The sequence below is a fragment of the Telmatherina bonti genome (assembly GCF_933228915.1).
Source record: "Telmatherina bonti genome assembly, chromosome: 7".
In the NCBI taxonomy this organism is placed as follows: domain Eukaryota; kingdom Metazoa; phylum Chordata; class Actinopteri; order Atheriniformes; family Telmatherinidae; genus Telmatherina; species Telmatherina bonti.
In genome coordinates this window covers 38,622,406-38,642,145 of record NC_136625.1, presented here as the reverse complement: position 1 = coordinate 38,642,145, position 19,740 = coordinate 38,622,406, and the positions used below count along the sequence as shown (strand labels likewise).

General features: G+C 40.4%; 1 protein-coding gene across 1 annotated transcript in view; it reads left to right on the top strand.

Moving 5' to 3' along the window:
• LOC306758051 (phospholipid phosphatase-related protein type 4-like) overlaps positions 1-16,635 on the top strand; it is a gene marked incomplete at both ends in the record, with an annotated part of 80,763 nt that extends 64,128 nt beyond the window's left edge. Inside the window, 3 exon segments of the mRNA XM_079243267.1 lie at positions 852-1,007; position 1,009; positions 15,638-16,635. Of these exon segments, the coding sequence (XP_079099393.1) occupies positions 852-1,007; position 1,009; positions 15,638-16,635 (1,155 nt within the window).
• Between the last annotated feature and the right edge of the window lie 3,105 nt (positions 16,636-19,740).

The following is a 19,740-nucleotide window of genomic DNA, read 5'->3' as shown; positions in this document are numbered from 1 at the left end:
TATTTTATTCCTTATTATGTACCCAGAGGAAAAATAGTAAGGTCCAGACCTCGGTGTCTTCTGATAGCTACGGCCGCGATCCTGCAAACACACACACACACACACACACACACACACACCTGATCAGCACCTGTCTGGCCAGGTGCTGATCAGATCTCTTGCAGAGAGGAAGGCATCTCCTCCAGTGGAGAATTCATCCTCTGCTGGACATTTTAATAACTAGTTTAACTCTTTTCTATGTAATGGCTCAAACACTGAAAGGAAAGCTATCAGTTTAAGTTTACTTTGACTGATTTGAAAATGGTTTAAAAATGAAAAGAGAGATTTGTAGCAAACGCTACATGTTCTTATAGATCCATGCAATGAGAAATGCTGCTCTGATTTGCAGAAAGGAGTTTGAACTAATAATTATGAGAATGTTGATTCTGTTGTGAGAAAAGCACCAAAGCACCTCAGAAAACTGTAATCAGACACATTAACATGTTGCCATGAAATGCAGAATCAAAGACAATGCTGCGTTCAGTGTCATCACACAATCCAGCTCAGTACAGCATTATTTCCTTATATCATGGTTTTAGTTTCGATATTTTACTTTGAGATGCTGCATTTTTGGATGAGATTTGTGTCTGAGAGCTAACCAGCAACCTGTCAGTGTGTATTGTCTTTATAGTAGAACATGCTAACTCCACACAGAAAGGCCACTGTTCGAGCCCCCCCCCCCCCCCCCCCCCCTAGCCGAGGACCTATGCTACTGTGCAGCCCGTTTTCCTTCCACATTCTCACCAAAAGATTCTGGATCCTAGTAATATGTATAACAGCCTGCTTTTCATTCTGCCTTTGTGCTTTTCCAGGTGATAGCCTTATCCAAACAGCAAGGTCTGCTTCACTCTCCTCGGTCAGAGGACGGTGGAAGCACTGTTAGCTGCACCGGATCTATTCGGTACCGAGCTCTGACGGACCAAGACCCATCACCACCGGCCTCTACTACAGGAGCAGTGGGAGGAGGTCCGTATTGCCGCACTGCTTTTAGATCCCACATGCAGGAATGCTAAATGTTAGCTAACAGAGCTGAGCTTTGGGACACAAAACAATTAGTTTTTTTTAACTCAAAGATAATTTTTCTCATCTGACGACTAACTATTTTCAGTTTTTACAGTTTTTCTCTGCAGTCTGATGAATGTTTGGAGGGCAGTGTGGGGTTTTCCAGCTGCGTTAAATGGAGCAATTCCAATTCAGAATAAGAAAGTGTCATATACAGAGGCGGTCCTGGCTAGTTTTGCACCCTGGGCAAACCACCCATCAGAACCCCCACAACCAACTAACCACAACCAACCAACCCCATCCCATATTTCAGAAGTTCCCCTGAATTTACAGTTAAGATATAATATGTAAGTTAGATCACACATAACATGCATCAGTTATCCGATTAAAATAAACCTTAATAATGCACAAATTATTATAATTTGTTTTCATTCTATTAACTAAACATAACACACTTGACATTATTCAAAAAGAATCTCATTAAGCCTACAAAATGTTGTGTTAATGTATATTTGCATTGTGTAAATGTTATATTAGTTATTAAGTTCATATAGACCCACACATCGCATTAAAAGTTCCACAGTCAGGACGTTTCCCAGAGTAACATATGAACTTACACTTGTTGTGTTGCAAACACGAACTGGCCTATTGGTGAAATTAACTGCAGGACTTCATGCCTCAAACTTTAAACGTTGCTTCAGCAAAGCTAAAAACCAAACAGTTGTCTTGTGTGGCGAAGCAGCAACATTTAGACAGAGGATCATAAATAGTATTCAGGCTCCTGTTTCATTACATGTACATTTAACATCACTCATAGAGACCAGCATACCTTTATCTTTTCAGTGTTTCTCCTCTTCTTTGTTCCTTCTCTTTCTGAACTGGGCATCTGATGGTTTCTGTGGTCTTTTGTCCATAATACAGCCTTGACTTGACTTAACATCACCACCTTTCCGTCCGTCAAACACCCAGAGTTAAAATGGACGTCACGTAATGTGAACAAATTTACATTAATGCAGGCAGATTTATTGGGGTTTTTTTTCTTTCTTTTTTATTTTCACGTAACCCAACAAATTAAATAATACATATGTGTTAATTTTATGAATGAAATATAATTAATTTGGACACAGTAGTTTGTGTTCTGTGAGTGGCCTTGGATTGTAGCACCTCTTTTCCACTAGTTCCAGCATGTATCAACTTAACTCGTCTCAGCTTGGTCCTGTTTCTTTTCCATTACAGTTTAGTACCAGGTCTAAAAGGGGCGGGGTTTGTGTGAAATCACTGTGATGTCAGTGGTGTGCATGACAAGCTCTTTAACAACACAGGACCTAGAGACAATCTGCTACTTGGCCTGCGGCTCGCCAGTCGCTGATCATAAATCGTTTCCATTTGTTGGAACCACTTCCAGTCTCGTCTGTTTGATCCACTCCGACCATCGTGGTCCCTGACCTGCCGATAGTTTTTCAGCTTCTCTCTACGCTGCTGAAAACTCCTTTGTTAGCCGTAGCCAATGAGTCAGAAAGCTCTTGATAGATTTTTCCATTTCATGTCGCTCCATCTGGCTCCCTCTGTATCCTTTCCTCAGCAACCAAGAAAAGAAATGTCTCCACCTCAGTGTTGGACCACGGAAAAAGACTTGTTGCGCTGTTGCTTGTCACGTAATGTAAACAACTTGGAGTCGCTCTTCCAGTGATATCTTTCCCTGACCCTAACCATGGGTTGGCCGCATCCCTGACCAATAGTGGCACGCAGTCTGGCGACGTCACACACAACCCAACTCAGCTAGCTTAGAACCTGGGCTGAGGAGTTACAAAAAAGTACCGGTAAATGGGTACAAAAGCCGAGGGGAAATCCTACAAACTAAGCCGAAGCGAGTTAAGTTGAGACGAACTACTGGAACAGGGCCATAAGAGTTCAAGATTTGGCTGCTACCTCCACCTCTGCTGCTGCTTCCTCCACCTATGTGGCAGCTGTCTCCACCACTGCAGCTGTTGCTTCTACCTCTACCGCTGCTGATAATCCTCCTCATGAGCCCGCTGAGCTGCTCCATCTGTGTTTATCAACTGCAGAGTTTGCAGTTGACTACAGACTGGTATCGTTGACTTCTCACATAATGAAGACCTCTGAGCGTCTCCTTGTTCGTCGCATGAGAATTCAGGTTACTGAGGATCTCGACCCTCTCCAGTTTGCCGACCAGGAACACTTAGGAGTTTAGGATTCAGTTCTTTACATGCTGCACCGGGCATATGCCTACCTGGAAGTGCCTGGTTCTTATGTCAGGATCATGTTCTTCGACTTCTTCAATGCGTTTAACACCATCAGATCTCCCACACTGAAAGATAAACTTTTAGATGTGGGGGTGCCCCCTCCCTGACATCCTGGATTATGGACTATCTAACATCAAGACCACAGTATATCAGGATGGGGAGAAGTGTTTCTGGGACTGTGCAGCACTGGGGTTCCACAGGGGACTGTTTTAGCTCCCTTTCTTTTCACACTCTACACTTCAGACTTCAGATACAACTCAGAGTCCTGCCACATCAGAAGTATTCAGATGATACAGCTGTTGTAGCATGTGTGTGAGAGGTGGACAGGAAGGGGAGTACAGGGACCTGGTAGAGGCCTTCACAGACTGGACTAACAAGAAATGTCTTCTCCTGAACACTTCCAAGACCAAAGAGCTTGTGGTGGATTCCAGGAGATCTACGTCACACAGAAAGCCAGTCTGTATTGATGGAGAGGGAATAGAGAATGTGAAGACCTGCAGGTACCTGGGGGTGGTTCTGGACCAGAGGTTGGGATGGTCAGCCAATACAGCGTACAGGAAGGGACAGATTCACCTTTTCTTCCACAGGCGGCTCAGGTCCTCTGATGTCTGCAGTGACCTGCTGCAGATGTTCTATCACACCGTCATTGCTGGTGTGATGTTTTACGCTGGTGTCTGCTGGAGGAGCAGCATTACAAACAAGGACTGCAAACATCTGAACAAACTGGTCAGGAAGGCTGGTTCTGTCCTCGGCAGAAGTCTGGACCCTGTCAGAGCGGTGGTGGAGCAGAGGATGAGGGGAAAACTTCAGGGTTATTTGGATAATAAGAAATATCCCCTCCATGATACCCTGGCAGGACAGAGGAGCAGCTGCAGTGAGACTGATCTCTCTTCCATGCAGGACTGAGAGGTTCAGAAGGTCCTTCATTCCAGCCGCAATTAGACTGTTTAATATTATTCTTTCATTTAATCTATTTATCTTTTTTTAAAGGAACTGTTGGAACATCCTGGACCCCCCCCTCCCCTCCCCCCAGATGAATGAAGTATCTATCTATCTATCTATCTATCTATCTATCTATCTATCTATCTATCTGTCTATCTATCTATCTATTTATCTATCTATCTATCTATCTATCTGTCTATCTATCTGTCTATCTATCTATCTATCTATCTATCTGTCTGTCTATCTATCTATCTATCTATCTATCTATCTATCTGTCTGTCTGTCTATTTATCTATCTATCTATCTATCTATCTATCTGTCTGTCTGTCTGTCTGTCTATCTATCTATCTATCTCTCTATCTATCTATTTATCTATCTATCTATCTATCTGTCTGTCTGTCTATCTATCTATCTATCTATCTATCTGTCTGTCTGTCTGTCTATCTATCTATCTATCTATCTGTCTGTCTGTCTGTCTATCTATCTATCTCTCTATCTATCTATCTATCTATCTATTTATCTATCTGTCTGTCTGTCTATCTATCTATCTATCTATCTATCTATCTATCTATCTATCTATCTATCTATCTATTTATCTATCTGTCTATCTGTCTGTCTGTCTATCTATCTATCTATCTATCTATCTATCTATCTATCTATCTATTTATCTATCTATCTATCTCTCTATCTGTCTGTCTGTCTGTCTGTCTGTCTGTCTGTCTGTCTATCTATCTATCTATCTTTTAACTTGACATGGAAATGAGTGGTATTAGAAAACTTTTTTTTTTTTTATAGTGCTCGTGCGCCCCCAAATAGTTTGCGGCCTGGGCGGTCGCCCACCTTGCCCATAGCAAAAACCATCCCTGGTCATATAAACACCTTCAATCCACCTCAATTGAAAATATTCTTTATCCAATCAAAAGGGGTGTTTTAACCCTTAAACGTCCGTCTCTTCTACTATATAGTCTCCTCTAGGCTTAATGGTAAATCCACAATGATCCATGATAACACCATTATTTATCACATCTTCATCACCATCACCACCATGTTGCTAAGAGACCTCTATTTTCACCTGAACATGATGATGAAGACACTACCTGTCAGACTTTCCACCAATCAGAGAGCTTAAACTGACGGTAACGTCCAATCAGGAGTGATGAGAAAAGCAGGAAAATAATGATCCTCTATGGCTGGAATAAAGCCAAGAAGACGTTTGGGATGCAGCTGAGGTGGAGGTGCTGCAGTGAGGAGAGCAGGTAGATAGTAGCAGGAAGAAGTGGAAATGAGGAAAATTTGTAAAAATATTAATTCTTTCTGTTGTGTGTCAGTTTTATTGCAATAGGGCTTGGCAACGTGACGTCACCTTGTTGGCCCCGCAGTGGCTGATGGGAAAAGCTGCCATTGTTTGAGGCCATAGAGAAGGATCGCAGTAAATATGGGAAGAACTTGCTGTGTAGTCGACTGCAATGTCCGAGCACTAGATCGATCGGGAAAAAATAGATAACGGCTCGTCTTTTCACTCGTTTCCTACATGGAAGCAAAACAAGGGGAGTCTTGTACCTGATGTAACACAGGGAAGACGGATGGATATCGGCCATTAGACGCGCCGAGTTAAGTTTTACTAACATCCCAACATCTTTGAAAGTCTGCTCGCGACATTTTCATTACGGTAAGTGTGACTGTTTTGTGTAATTCGATTATTGTGTTCTTATTTTGTTCCGATTTCAATCAAATAATCCGAAGCTACTTTGGCTGGAAGAGCATCTGTTGACATAGCGCCTAGCAAGCTAGCATGCTACGTGAATGCTAACGCAAAGATCGCATAATAATCGTGATAAATGATTAGCTTTATATGGCACCTTACAAGGCATCAGAGCGCTTTACTTTTAATCCATCCCTCATTCATACTTGGTGACAGTAAGCAACATGTGTAGCAACAGCTGTCCTGCAGCACACTGACGGAAACCAAGCAGCCGAGGTCCGCTAGCGGACTCTCTGACTCTCACAGATAAGTAAAACCCAAACAACACCCAGCCGAGACCATCAGATACACTGATTAACAACCAGCTTAGACCATCAGATACACTGATTAACAACCAGCTTAGACCATCAGATACACTGGTTAACAACCAGCTTAGACCATCAGATACACTGATTAACAACCAGCTTAGACCATCAGATACACTGATTAACACCCAGCTTAGACCATCAGATACACTGATTAACAACCAGCTTAGACCATCAGATACACTGATTAACAACCAGCTTAGACCATCAGATACACTGATTAACAACCAGCCGAGACCATCAGATACACTGATTAACAACCAGCTTAGACCATCAGATACACTGGTTAACAACCAGCTTAGACCATCAGATACACTGATTAACAACCAGCTTAGACCATCAGATACACTGATTAACAACCAGCTTAGACCATCAGATACACTGATTAACAACCAGCTTAGACCATCAGATACACTGATTAACAACCAGCTTAGACCATCAGATACACTGATTAACAACCAGCTTAGACCATCAGATACACTGATTAACAACCAGCCGAGACCATCAGATACACTGATTAACAACCAGCTTAGACCATCAGATACACTGGTTAACAACCAGCTTAGACCATCAGATACACTGGTTAACAACCAGCTTAGACCATCAGATACACTGATTAACAACCAGCCGAGACCATCAGATACACTGATTAACAACCATCTTAGACCATCAGATACACTGATTAACAACCAGCTTAGACCATCAGATACACTGATTAACAACCAGCTTAGACCATCAGATACACTGATTAACAACCAGCTTAGACCATCAGATACACTGATTAACACCCAGCCGAGACCATCAGATACACTGATTAACAACAAGCCGAGACCATCAGATACACTGATTAACAACCAGCTTAGACCATCAGATACACTGATTAACAACCAGCTTAGACCATCAGATACACTGATTAACAACCAGCTTAGACCATCAGATACACTGATTAACAACCAGCCGAGACCATCAGATACACTGATTAACAACCAGCTTAGACCATCAGATACACTGATTAACAACCAGCCGAGACCATCAGATACACTGATTAACAACCAGCTTAGACCATCAGATACACTGATTAACAACCATCTTAGACCATCAGATACACTGATTAACAACCAGCTCAGACCATCAGATACACTGATTAACAACCAGCTTAGACCATCAGATACACTGATTAACAACCAGCTTAGACCATCAGATACACTGATTAACAACCAGCTTAGACCATCAGATACACTGATTAACAACCAGCTTAGACCATCAGATACACTGATTAACAACCAGCTTAGACCATCAGATACACTGATTAACAACCAGCCGAGACCATCAGATACACTGATTAACAACCAGCTTAGACCATCAGATACACTGATTAACACCCAGCCGAGACCATCAGATACACTGATTAACAACCAGCTTAGACCATCAGATACACTGATTAACAACCAGCTTAGACCATCAGATACACTGATTAACAACCAGCTTAGACCATCAGATACACTGGTTAACAACCAGCTTAGACCATCAGATACACTGATTAACAACCAGCTTAGACCATCAGATACACTGATTAACAACCAGCCGAGACCATCAGATACACTGATTAACAACAAGCTTAGACCATCAGATACACTGATTAACAACCAGCTTAGACCATCAGATACACTGATTAACAACCAGCTCAGACCATCAGATACACTGATTAACAACCAGCTCAGACCATCAGATACACTGATTAACAACCAGCTTAGACCATCAGATACACTGATTAACAACCAGCTTAGACCATCAGATACACTGATTAACAACCATCTTAGACCATCAGATACACTGATTAACAACCGGCTTAGACCATCAGATACACTGATTAACAACCAGCTTAGACCATCAGATACACTGATTAACAACCAGCTTAGACCATCAGATACACTGATTAACAACCAGGTCAGACCATCAGATACACTGATTAACAACCAGCTTAGACCATCAGATACACTGATTAACAACCAGCTTAGACCATCAGATACACTGATTAACAACCAGGTCAGACCATCAGATACACTGATTAACAACCAGCTTAGACCATCAGATACACTGATTAACAACCAGCCGAGACCATCAGATACACTGATTAACAACCAGCTTAGACCATCAGATACACTGATTAACAACCATCTTAGACCATCAGATACACTGATTAACAACCAGCCGAGACCATCAGATACACTGATTAACAACCAGCTTAGACCATCAGATACACTGATTAACAACCAGCTTAGACCATCAGATACACTGATTAACAACCAGCTTAGACCATCAGATACACTGATTAACAACCAGCTTAGACCATCAGATACACTGATTAACAACCAGCTTAGACCATCAGATACACTGATTAACAACCAGCTTAGACCATCAGATACACTGATTAACAACAAGCCGAGACCATCAGATACACTGATTAACAACCAGCTTAGACCATCAGATACACTGATTAACAACAAGCCGAGACCATCAGATACACTGATTAACAACCAGCCGAGACCATCAGATACACTGATTAACAACCAGCTTAGACCATCAGATACACTGATTAACAACCAGCTTAGACCATCAGATACACTGATTAACAACCAGCCGAGACCATCAGATACACTGATTAACAACCAGCTTAGACCATCAGATACACTGATTAACAACCAGCTTAGACCATCAGATACACTGATTAACAACCAGCTTAGACCATCAGATACACTGATTAACAACCAGCTTAGACCATCAGATACACTGATTAACAACCAGCTTAGACCATCAGATACACTGATTAACAACCAGCTTAGACCATCAGATACACTGATTAACAACCAGCCGAGACCATCAGATACACTGATTAACAACCAGCTGAGACCATCAGATACACTGATTAACAACCAGCTGAGACCATCAGATACACTGATTAACAACCAGCTTAGACCATCAGATACACTGATTAACAACCAGTTTAGACCATCAGATACACTGATTAACAACCAGCTTAGACCATCAGATACACTGATTAACAACCAGCTTAGACCATCAGATACACTGATTAACAACCAGTTTAGACCATCAGATACACTGATTAACAACCAGCTTAGACCATCAGATACACTGATTAACAACCAGCTTAGACCATCAGATACACTGATTAACAACCAGCTTAGACCATCAGATACACTGATTAACAACCAGCTTAGACCATCAGATACACTGATTAACAACCAGCTTAGACCATCAGATACACTGATTAACAACCAGCTTAGACCATCAGATACACTGATTAACAACCAGCTTAGACCATCAGATACACTGATTAACAACCAGCTTAGACCATCAGATACACTGATTAACACCCAGCCGAGACCATCAGATACACTGATTAACAACCAGCTGAGACCATCAGATACACTGATTAACAACCAGCTTAGACCATCAGATACACTGATTAACAACCAGCTTAGACCATCAGATACACTGATTAACAACCAGCTTAGACCATCAGATACACTGATTAACAAACAGCCGAGACCATCAGATACACTGATTAACAACCAGCTCAGACCATCAGATACACTGATTAACAACCAGCTTAGACCATCAGATACACTGATTAACAACCAGCTTAGACCATCAGATACACTGATTAACAACCAGCTTAGACCATCAGATACACTGATTAACAACCAGCTTAGACCATCAGATACACTGATTAACAACCAGCTTAGACCATCAGATACACTGATTAACAACCAGCTTAGACCATCAGATACACTGATTAACAACCAGCTTAGACCATCAGATACACTGATTAACAACCAGCTCAGACCATCAGATACACTGATTAACAACCAGCTTAGACCATCAGATACACTGATTAACAACCAGCTTAGACCATCAGATACACTGATTAACAACCAGCCGAGACCATCAGATACACTGATTAACAACCAGCCGAGACCATCAGATACACTGATTAACAACCAGCTTAGACCATCAGATACACTGATTAACAACAGCTTAGACCATCAGATACACTGATTAACAACCAGCTTAGACCATCAGATACACTGATTAACAACCAGCCGAGACCATCAGATACACTGATTAACAACCAGCTCAGACCATCAGATACACTGATTAACAACCAGCTTAGACCATCAGATACACTGATTAACAACCAGTTTAGACCATCAGATACACTGATTAACAACCAGCTCAGACCATCAGATACACTGATTAACAACCAGTTTAGACCATCAGATACACTGATTAACAACCAGCTTAGACCATCAGATACACTGATTAACAACCAGCTTAGACCATCAGATACACTGATTAACAACCAGCTTAGACCATCAGATACACTGATTAACAACCAGCTTAGACCATCAGATACACTGATTAACAACCAGCTTAGACCATCAGATACACTGATTAACAACCAGCTTAGACCATCAGATACACTGATTAACAACCAGCTTAGACCATCAGATACACTGATTAACAACCAGCTCAGACCATCAGATACACTGATTAACAACCAGCTTAGACCATCAGATACACGGATTAACAACCAGCTTAGACCATCAGATACACTGATTAACAACCAGTTTAGACATCAGATACACTGATTAACAACCAGCTTAGACCATCAGATACACTGATTAACAACCAGCTTAGACCATCAGATACACTGATTAACAACAGCTTAGACCATCAGATACACTGATTAACAACCAGCTTAGACCATCAGATACACTGATTAACAACCAGCTCAGACCATCAGATACACTGATTAACAACCAGCTTAGACCATCAGATACACTGATTAACAACCAGCTTAGACCATCAGATACACTGATTAACAACCAGCCGAGACCATCAGATACACTGATTAACAACCAGCTTAGACCATCAGATACACTGATTAACAACCAGCTTAGAACATCAGATACACTGATTAACAACCAGCTTAGACCATCAGATACACTGATTAACAACCAGCTCAGACCATCAGATACACTGATTAACAACCAGCTCAGACCATCAGATACACTGATTAACAACCAGCTTAGACCATCAGATACACTGATTAACAACCAGCTTAAACCATCAGATACACTGATTAACAACCAGCTTAGACCATCAGATACACTGATTAACAACCAGCTTAGACCATCAGATACACTGATTAACAACCAGCTTAGACCATCAGATACACTGATTAACAACCAGCTTAGACCATCAGATACACTGATTAACAACCAGCTTAGACCATCAGATACACTGATTAACAACCAGCTTAGACCATCAGATACACTGATTAACAACCAGCTTAGACCATCAGATACACTGGTTAACAACCAGCTTAGACCATCAGATACACTAATTAACAACCAGCTTAGACCATCAGATACACTGATTAACAACCAGCTCAGACCATCAGATACACTGATTAACAACCAGCTCAGACCATCAGATACACTGATTAACAACCAGCTCAGACCATCAGATACACTGATTAACAACCAGCTTAGACCATCAGATACACTGATTAACAACCAGCTTAAACCATCAGATACACTGGTTAACAACCAGCTTAGACCATCAGATACACTGATTAACAACCAGCTTAGACCATCAGATACACTGATTAACAACCAGCTTAGACCATCAGATACACTGATTAACAACCAGTTTAGACCATCAGATACACTGATTAACAACCAGCTTAGACCATCAGATACACTGATTAACAACCAGCTTAGACCATCAGATACACTGATTAACAACCAGCTTAGACCATCAGATACACTGATTAACAACCAGCTTAGACCATCAGATACACTGATTAACACCCAGCCGAGACCATCAGATACACTGATTAACAACCAGCCGAGACCATCAGATACACTGATTAACAACCAGCCGAGACCATCAGATACACTGATTAACAACCAGCTTAGACCATCAGATACACTGATTAACAACCATCTTAGACCATCAGATACACTGATTAACAACCAGCTTAGACCATCAGATACACTGATTAACAACCAGCTTAGACCATCAGATACACTGATTAACAACCAGCTTAGACCATCAGATACACTGGTTAACAACCAGCTTAGACCATCAGATACACTGATTAACAACCAGCTCAGACCATCAGACACACTGATTAACAACCAGCTTAGACCATCAGATACACTGATTAACAACCAGCTTAGACCATCAGATACACTGATTAACAACCAGCTTAGACCATCAGATACACTGATTAACAACCAGCTTAGACCATCAGATACACTGATTAACAACCAGCTTAGACCATCAGATACACTGATTAACAATCTGATACACTGATTAACAACCAGCCGAGTCCTTTTTCAGCTATTTGGCTCAATTTGTCAGCAAGTTAAGCCTGACAGAAATGTCTTATAATTTCCTGATATCTGCAAGGTTAAAGCTGATCGACAGAGAAACTGCCAAACAGCCCCAGGCTGCAAAGACTGTTGATCTTTTCAGAACAAGGCTCGTTATTTTCTTACATAAGTTGTGGTTGGATTTTTATGTGATTTTGTTTTTCTTTACAAACAGATGTGTGTTTTTATCGTTATGTTATATTCTTAACTGTGGAGAAACATGAATTTATAATGTGCTAAAATATGACTTTTGACATGAATCACTGTGCTACTTTTTTTTGGGGGGGGGGGGGGGGGTGTTAGTTTTTAATTTAAAATGGTTTATTAATACACTTTGATATGACTTAACCAATAAATAATTAGTGGGACCTGAAATTGAATGGTGTCTCTAGTCTGATGCATTCACAGCATTCTTTGGATGTTAATACGTCCTCATGTGAATTCTTTTGCCACCCCGAAGGTAAACCAGCATATGAGATGGAGGAGTCACATCCAGACTGGGCTCCAACATCTGGGTCACTCTGAGGTGAAAGCCACAGCCTCAGACCGCCAGACCTGCAGACGGCGCAGATGTGGAGAATCCATAGGAAGAGGCAATAATAAAGAAATGTGCATGAATGGAAATGAGAGAGGTGGAATCCAAGCAGATGCAGGAGCTGTAGGAGAGGAGCTACTTCAACATCAAGCTGATGCTAAAGATGTTAAAGATACTTGTGTTTTAGCCCACCTGAGGAGACATGTAGAAAGAGTGATAGGCAGCTTGTGCAACAAGTACACACTGTTACACAAAACACTACCAATAAGTTTGTTGCTTCCCTGTGAGGAGGAAGAATTTACTCTTCTTCATTAGATTGTTAATGTTTGTTGTATACTTGTAAACATGTGTCCAAGTGTTGTTGTAAGACCGGATGCAAGGGAGATGTGTGCATGTTGAAGAGTGTCTATAATGGTGTAAAACCACTTCTATAGATCACTTAAAACTCACAAGCGCTGATATGTCTGATTCTTCAATAAAAAATTAAACTTATTAAAACTTTCAACAGTGCAACTGAGGTTAATTTTGTAATTATTACGTAATACTGATTCAAGTAAAAAGAATGGACGTATGTGTGTGTACATATATGTACACACACACACACACACACACATATATATATATATATATATATATATATATATATATATATGTGTGTGTGTGTGTGTGTGTGTGTGTGTGTGTGTGTACTAAAACTACAACAGTCCCAGTCTGTACACTGCCTGGAAATGATAAATAAGGTACACTTAGTGACAGCAGAAGTATTTATTAATACAAAGTATAATGTACAAAATGTAATAGTTGCAAAACAAAGTTAAAAGCTTGTATTCAAGCTGACTTTACTCTCTGGGCTCCACAGCCTTAGTGTAATATTTAGCAAGTAGCTCTGGAAGCACACCCTCCTAAAGAAGACCTGTGTTTCTGTAAGATAGTTTTCCAGAACTCCCTGTCTGGGAAGACGCACCGCTACAAAGTCCTGTTCTGTCCAAACAACCAGATCAGTCATCTGACTGAGTAACAATAATCTTACATCCCACTTCTGGTTGAATCTGTGTGAAGTTGCTGCGCAAAACCCAGTATGCTGCTCACAGTCTTCGTTCCATGGATGCCGACAGTTGCCTCCAGTTTAAACAGGAGTGCAGCTACATGCATACAGGTGTCAGCTACTCCTGCCATGCAGGTGCAGCGGCCACATTCCACTTTGCCCGCACTGCTCACCATCACCCAGGGCTTGAGAGGAGGCTCGTTCAGCCGCTGAGAATGCAGGACTTGTGAGGACCGATGAACAGAGTTTATGAAAAAAAAAATTATATATAGAAACATATATATTGGCGTGCATTATTTTAGTCTGCATGCACACATAGTTCGCATAATTATAACAAGTTCATATCACTCGGTTGCGGGCGTCACCACGTTAATCGGTTGGTTCAGACCAGCTGGCTTTCCATAGGTGAATGAAAGAAACGCGCTTTAGCTTATGGTTGACAGCAGTTGTTCAACATAAAAATCACTGCTCTAATAATGATCTCAATGATCATCAGGAATGGCCTCCGAAAATGGCGCCGGTCTACTATTTACATCCCAGACAACATTACGTCCGTTGCCAAGCCCTATAGGTTTCAATTTAGATGCACTTTAAAGAGTTTCAAAGGAGTTCCACAAGGATCTGTCTTGGTCCTGCTTCTTTTCTGTCAGTATGAATGAAATCCAGAATGAACCCAGGTTTTGCATGCAGCATTAACATAAATCTCTCTGTAATCTCAAATCCCATATTTATTAAAACTGTTTGAATATTTTGCTAACAAAAACTGAAAATATGTTAACAGTTTTTGTTGTTCTGTTTGGCCTTTATGTCACTATATCTACTTAGACATTTATTTTACATTATTTTAGCCTTATAATCTGAAAACTGAGGCTGAAGACATCATGTGTGCATGCTGACTAGGATTAAAATGATTCCGATTCTGTCCACACGATGGTTAAGATTGTAAAAAAGGAGATGGATAGCAGAAAACTTGTGGAGTTTTAAGGGTTAAACCTTTTCACAATCTAATCAAAAATGAAAATACTCATAAAATAACCATGTATACCCTCAGTCAGATGGCATATGTGCTCTCTGTTCACGCTTGAACCATGTAGGGGCTGGCAAAGGCCACCCTATATTTTAAATTCACCTGATAAAATGAATGATTTTAGCATATGGATGTCAAAGAGAAGTCTTGAACCTGAGCCTTGCGGGACTTCAGATGTCATTTTGATGCACATATAATGCATTTTCACTTACACACCTTTAGGATAATTGAGCTATTTTGTTGTTTTAGGAGGACTTGAAAGAAGCGGCAGTATAGTACGTGTGGAAGCCCACCCCGAGTCCAGACAAAACAAGCCTGTGGTGAAACCCCCAAGCACCGACGGAAGTGGCTCCTGGCGATGGAAACCACCAGAACAACGAGCATCCCTCCGACAGACAAACTTCACCCTGAATGACCTGAACAGACACACAGAAAGCTGTGATTCTCTGAGAGATGGCGGCTCGGTGGATGGGAAAAGGAGTGTGATACGGACTGAATCAGATGGAGGGGGAAGCGGAGGCGTGTACATCAGCCACGCGCATGTTGTGCACCCGTTGCACCCCCTACATTCAAATAATCCCAACAATTTCCAGCATCCCAATTTTAATCCTAACAATCCCAACAATTTCCAGCATCCCAATTTTAATCCTAACAATCCCAACAATTTCCAGCATCCTAATTTTAATCCTAACAATCCCAACAATTTCCAGCATCCTAATTTTAATCCTAATAATCCCAACAATACAAATTTTAACAATGCTCACCCTGACATCCACCCCAGCTCTACCAACTCCAACATGCCGTACAACCCAACCGCCACCTTTGCGCCTCCATTCCATCCACACCCTCATGCTGTCACTACCATCAGGGTCACCCCAGTGGAGGGAACCGCCGCCAGCAGCGACGGGGGCTCAGACAGCCAGTCAGGGGCCTCATCCAGCCGAGAGTCCAGCCTCAGAAGGAAGAGCAGCATCTCCACCGTTCACGTCTCAGATAGAGGACCTACCCCCGACCTCCACAACAACCACCGCCCCTGCGACGACAGCCACTGCCTTGACAATGAGAGCAGCAACCGTTTCCACGAAAACCTTCGAAGCTTTCAAGAAAACCCCATCCAACCCAGTTTCCCCAGCAGGCAAATGCAGGGTATGTATGGGCGTCCAAGCCCAACTCCTCCACCTACCTTACCCCGACCCATCCTGACACACACTCCACCTCCTAATTTGGGATTGGCCTATAAGGAATAAGGGTTTTAAGTCCATTTACCTACACTTGGGTCATCCATCCAGTAAGAGGAGCCAAAATATCTCCTCAAATGGCTGATTAAGGCCCCATTATGATAATCATCTGTATCCCACAACTGGTTTTACATCCAGTTTAGACTTTTTTTTTTGGTGCATTAAGTCCAACAAGCAAGAGGCTCCTGTATCATTGTGGCTTATGGACCCCCACGGCCGTAACTTACCAGTGACTGAAGAGTAACCTAAAGGCTCAGTCTTTTTTAATTTGATTTTATTTAATTGCCTTTTTTATCATCGACTGCTGGACAGACTTGAGAAATTTTTGTAAATCTGCCATGAAGTCGCAAAGACAAGGGGATGAATAAAGTGCTGAGTCGAGGAAAGATGGCAGCGTTTGCTTCGGTTCGACATTTCTGTGCCAGTGAGGATGGATCATTTTCAGAGACCTTTCCATTTTACACGTTAATGTAAGTCACCTGGAGGGACATTTATTTTGTCATAACTGTGACTGTACATTTGACAGGCCAGAAGGGCTACAGGGCAGAAACAACTTGTAGTAAGTTGTGATGTGTTAAAATATAAATCATAAAACAAACCTTTTTCCTTTTTGTAATTTCAGTGGTGCATTTAAACGTGTGCTGTGTATAAAGGATCGTACTGTGACGCTCGGCATCGATCACCAATGAAAAACTTAAGATGAAAGACAAAAGTAAATTAGAGTTATGTCTGGTACACTCCCAATGCTTTTGGCAGATAAATGGGATGTTTTTAAGAAGTAAACATAAAATTGCTTAACAATGGTGTAAACTGGAAAATGTTTACTAACATTTAAGATTAAATCAAATGAAAACAGCTTGTATCAAATAAATATAATTATGTCCCCTTTATTTTAATTGGCCAGTGTCAGCAAATACATATGATAAGGGAGGGATTGTTGTTTCAAAAGAAAAAGAAAATACAATCAATTCAAATATGTAAAAATATTAACTCTATCCATTGTTTGATGATATCATTTAAAAGTAAAACTTTAATGCATGTATGCTCTAAAATACAAAGTAGCATATGATTAGTTACAGGACAACATTTGGCTAATAAAACATTGCTTGAATGAGACATTTTCAGGTAAAGTTTGTAGTCAAAGGAAAAACGCTTCAACTGTTTTACATGTTTTATTTATTTCGTATTGTCTGCAACCTACAATGTTCACTAGCTATAATATTCGTTACCCATAAAGCTAGCCATAATGCCCAAGAGCCAAAACACCCACTAGCTATGACATTTGTTAGCATAACATCTGTTAGCATGACATATGCTAGCTAAAATATGTACTAGCCAATATGTCTGCTCATCATAGCGTTGATTAGCAAGAGGCTGTAGGTACAGGGGTTTTTCAGTTCCTAACCAATTCCTAATTCTTGTACATGTACCGTTACACCACTATTAAACAGATGATTTTAGAAAAATGTTAACATGATCGAATAAGTACAAACATCTATGAAAAAATAGCAATAATATTTTATTCATAAATCAACATTCACTGGCTAGTGAAATAACTTAAACATTTTTAAATATAAAGGGATGCAATAGGTCTTCCTTCTTGCGTTAACTTAAATATGAAATGATGGGCGTTAAGGTTTAAATTTTATTATTAAAATTTATACAGAATGTCATAAATTCTGTATAAATTCTGTAAACTATCAAATGTCAAATTATTTAAGATATTCTGATTAAAGATCAAATGTTTTACACAAAAGTTAACATACTTCTGAAGTCCATACATAGTCATATTTTTACTAAAAGAACTATTAAAAATTTTAAATAATAATTTCAATTTTATTGTTTTTATTGCTGTAAAGCTGGATTTTTGCAGGCTTCGAACTTCAGTTCTGGGCATTCTTACATTTTGGTTTCTATGTGAACATGTAATCTGTTGTTTTTTTTTGTTTGTTTTTTTTATATATGTTTACGTTATTCATGCATTCGGTGCCAAAAGAGGAAGATTTGTGGCTGTAGAGGACTGACTCTTTTTTTATGGGAATCTGCCAAAAAACACTCAGTTCAGTGAGTGTGGGTTCTGAAACACAAGAAAGCACAACGTGAAATTCGTAGAATACAACTATTGCTTTGTAGATATATATATATATATACATATATATATATATATATATATATATATATATATATATATATATATATATATATATATATATATATATATATATATATATAATATCTGCACTTCTGCTCCAATGTGAGTTTGCTTATAAAATTTGTGGGCGCAGGGCTGTGAAGTAAATATTTAGCTCATAATGTTACTGGAGATGATGCTGCTAATTATCATACACTTAGGTGTGTTGATGTTTGCATTTTTTCTAAAAGATATTGTGCAAAATAATTAAATGGTGAGGTTTTTAAATTTTATTTCAACTTTTATTATAGAAATGGTTATATATGGCTGAATGTGGGGGCAGATAGTCGATGCTGACAGATTGTCCTTTCCAACTAAATATAAGCACACTTCCTAATGAGTTGTGCAAAAATGTAAATAGAAACATAATCTCATATGAGCTGATTGTGAATTTAGAAGCCATGCTGCTGCGATGGATGCAAGATGTGGTTCGGCATCGTTCTGCTGAAATCTGCAAGCCCTTCCCTGAAAGAGACGTTGTCTGGATGGAAGCAGATGTTGCTCTAAAACCTCCATGTACTTTTCAGTATTGATGGAAATTCCCAGATCTGGAAGCTGCCCATTCCATAGACACTAATGCAACCCCATAACATCAGAGATGCAGGCTTTTCAACTGTCCACTGACAGTAAGCTGGATGCTCCCTCTCCTCCTTAGTTTGAAAGATACACTGTCCAGAAAGATACACTGTCTTCCACTTTGCCTCAGTCCATTTTAAATGAGCTTTGGTCCAGAGAAGACGGCAGTGTTTCTGAATCCTGTTCAGATATGGCTTCTTCTTTACATATGAGGCTTTAACCTGCATTTGTGGATCTCAGGGTGAACAGTATTTACAGACAGTGAGTTCTGGAAGTCCACCCTGAGTCCATGCTGTAATTTCAAGTAAAGAATCATGTCTGCTTACAAAGCAGAAGATCACCAGCAT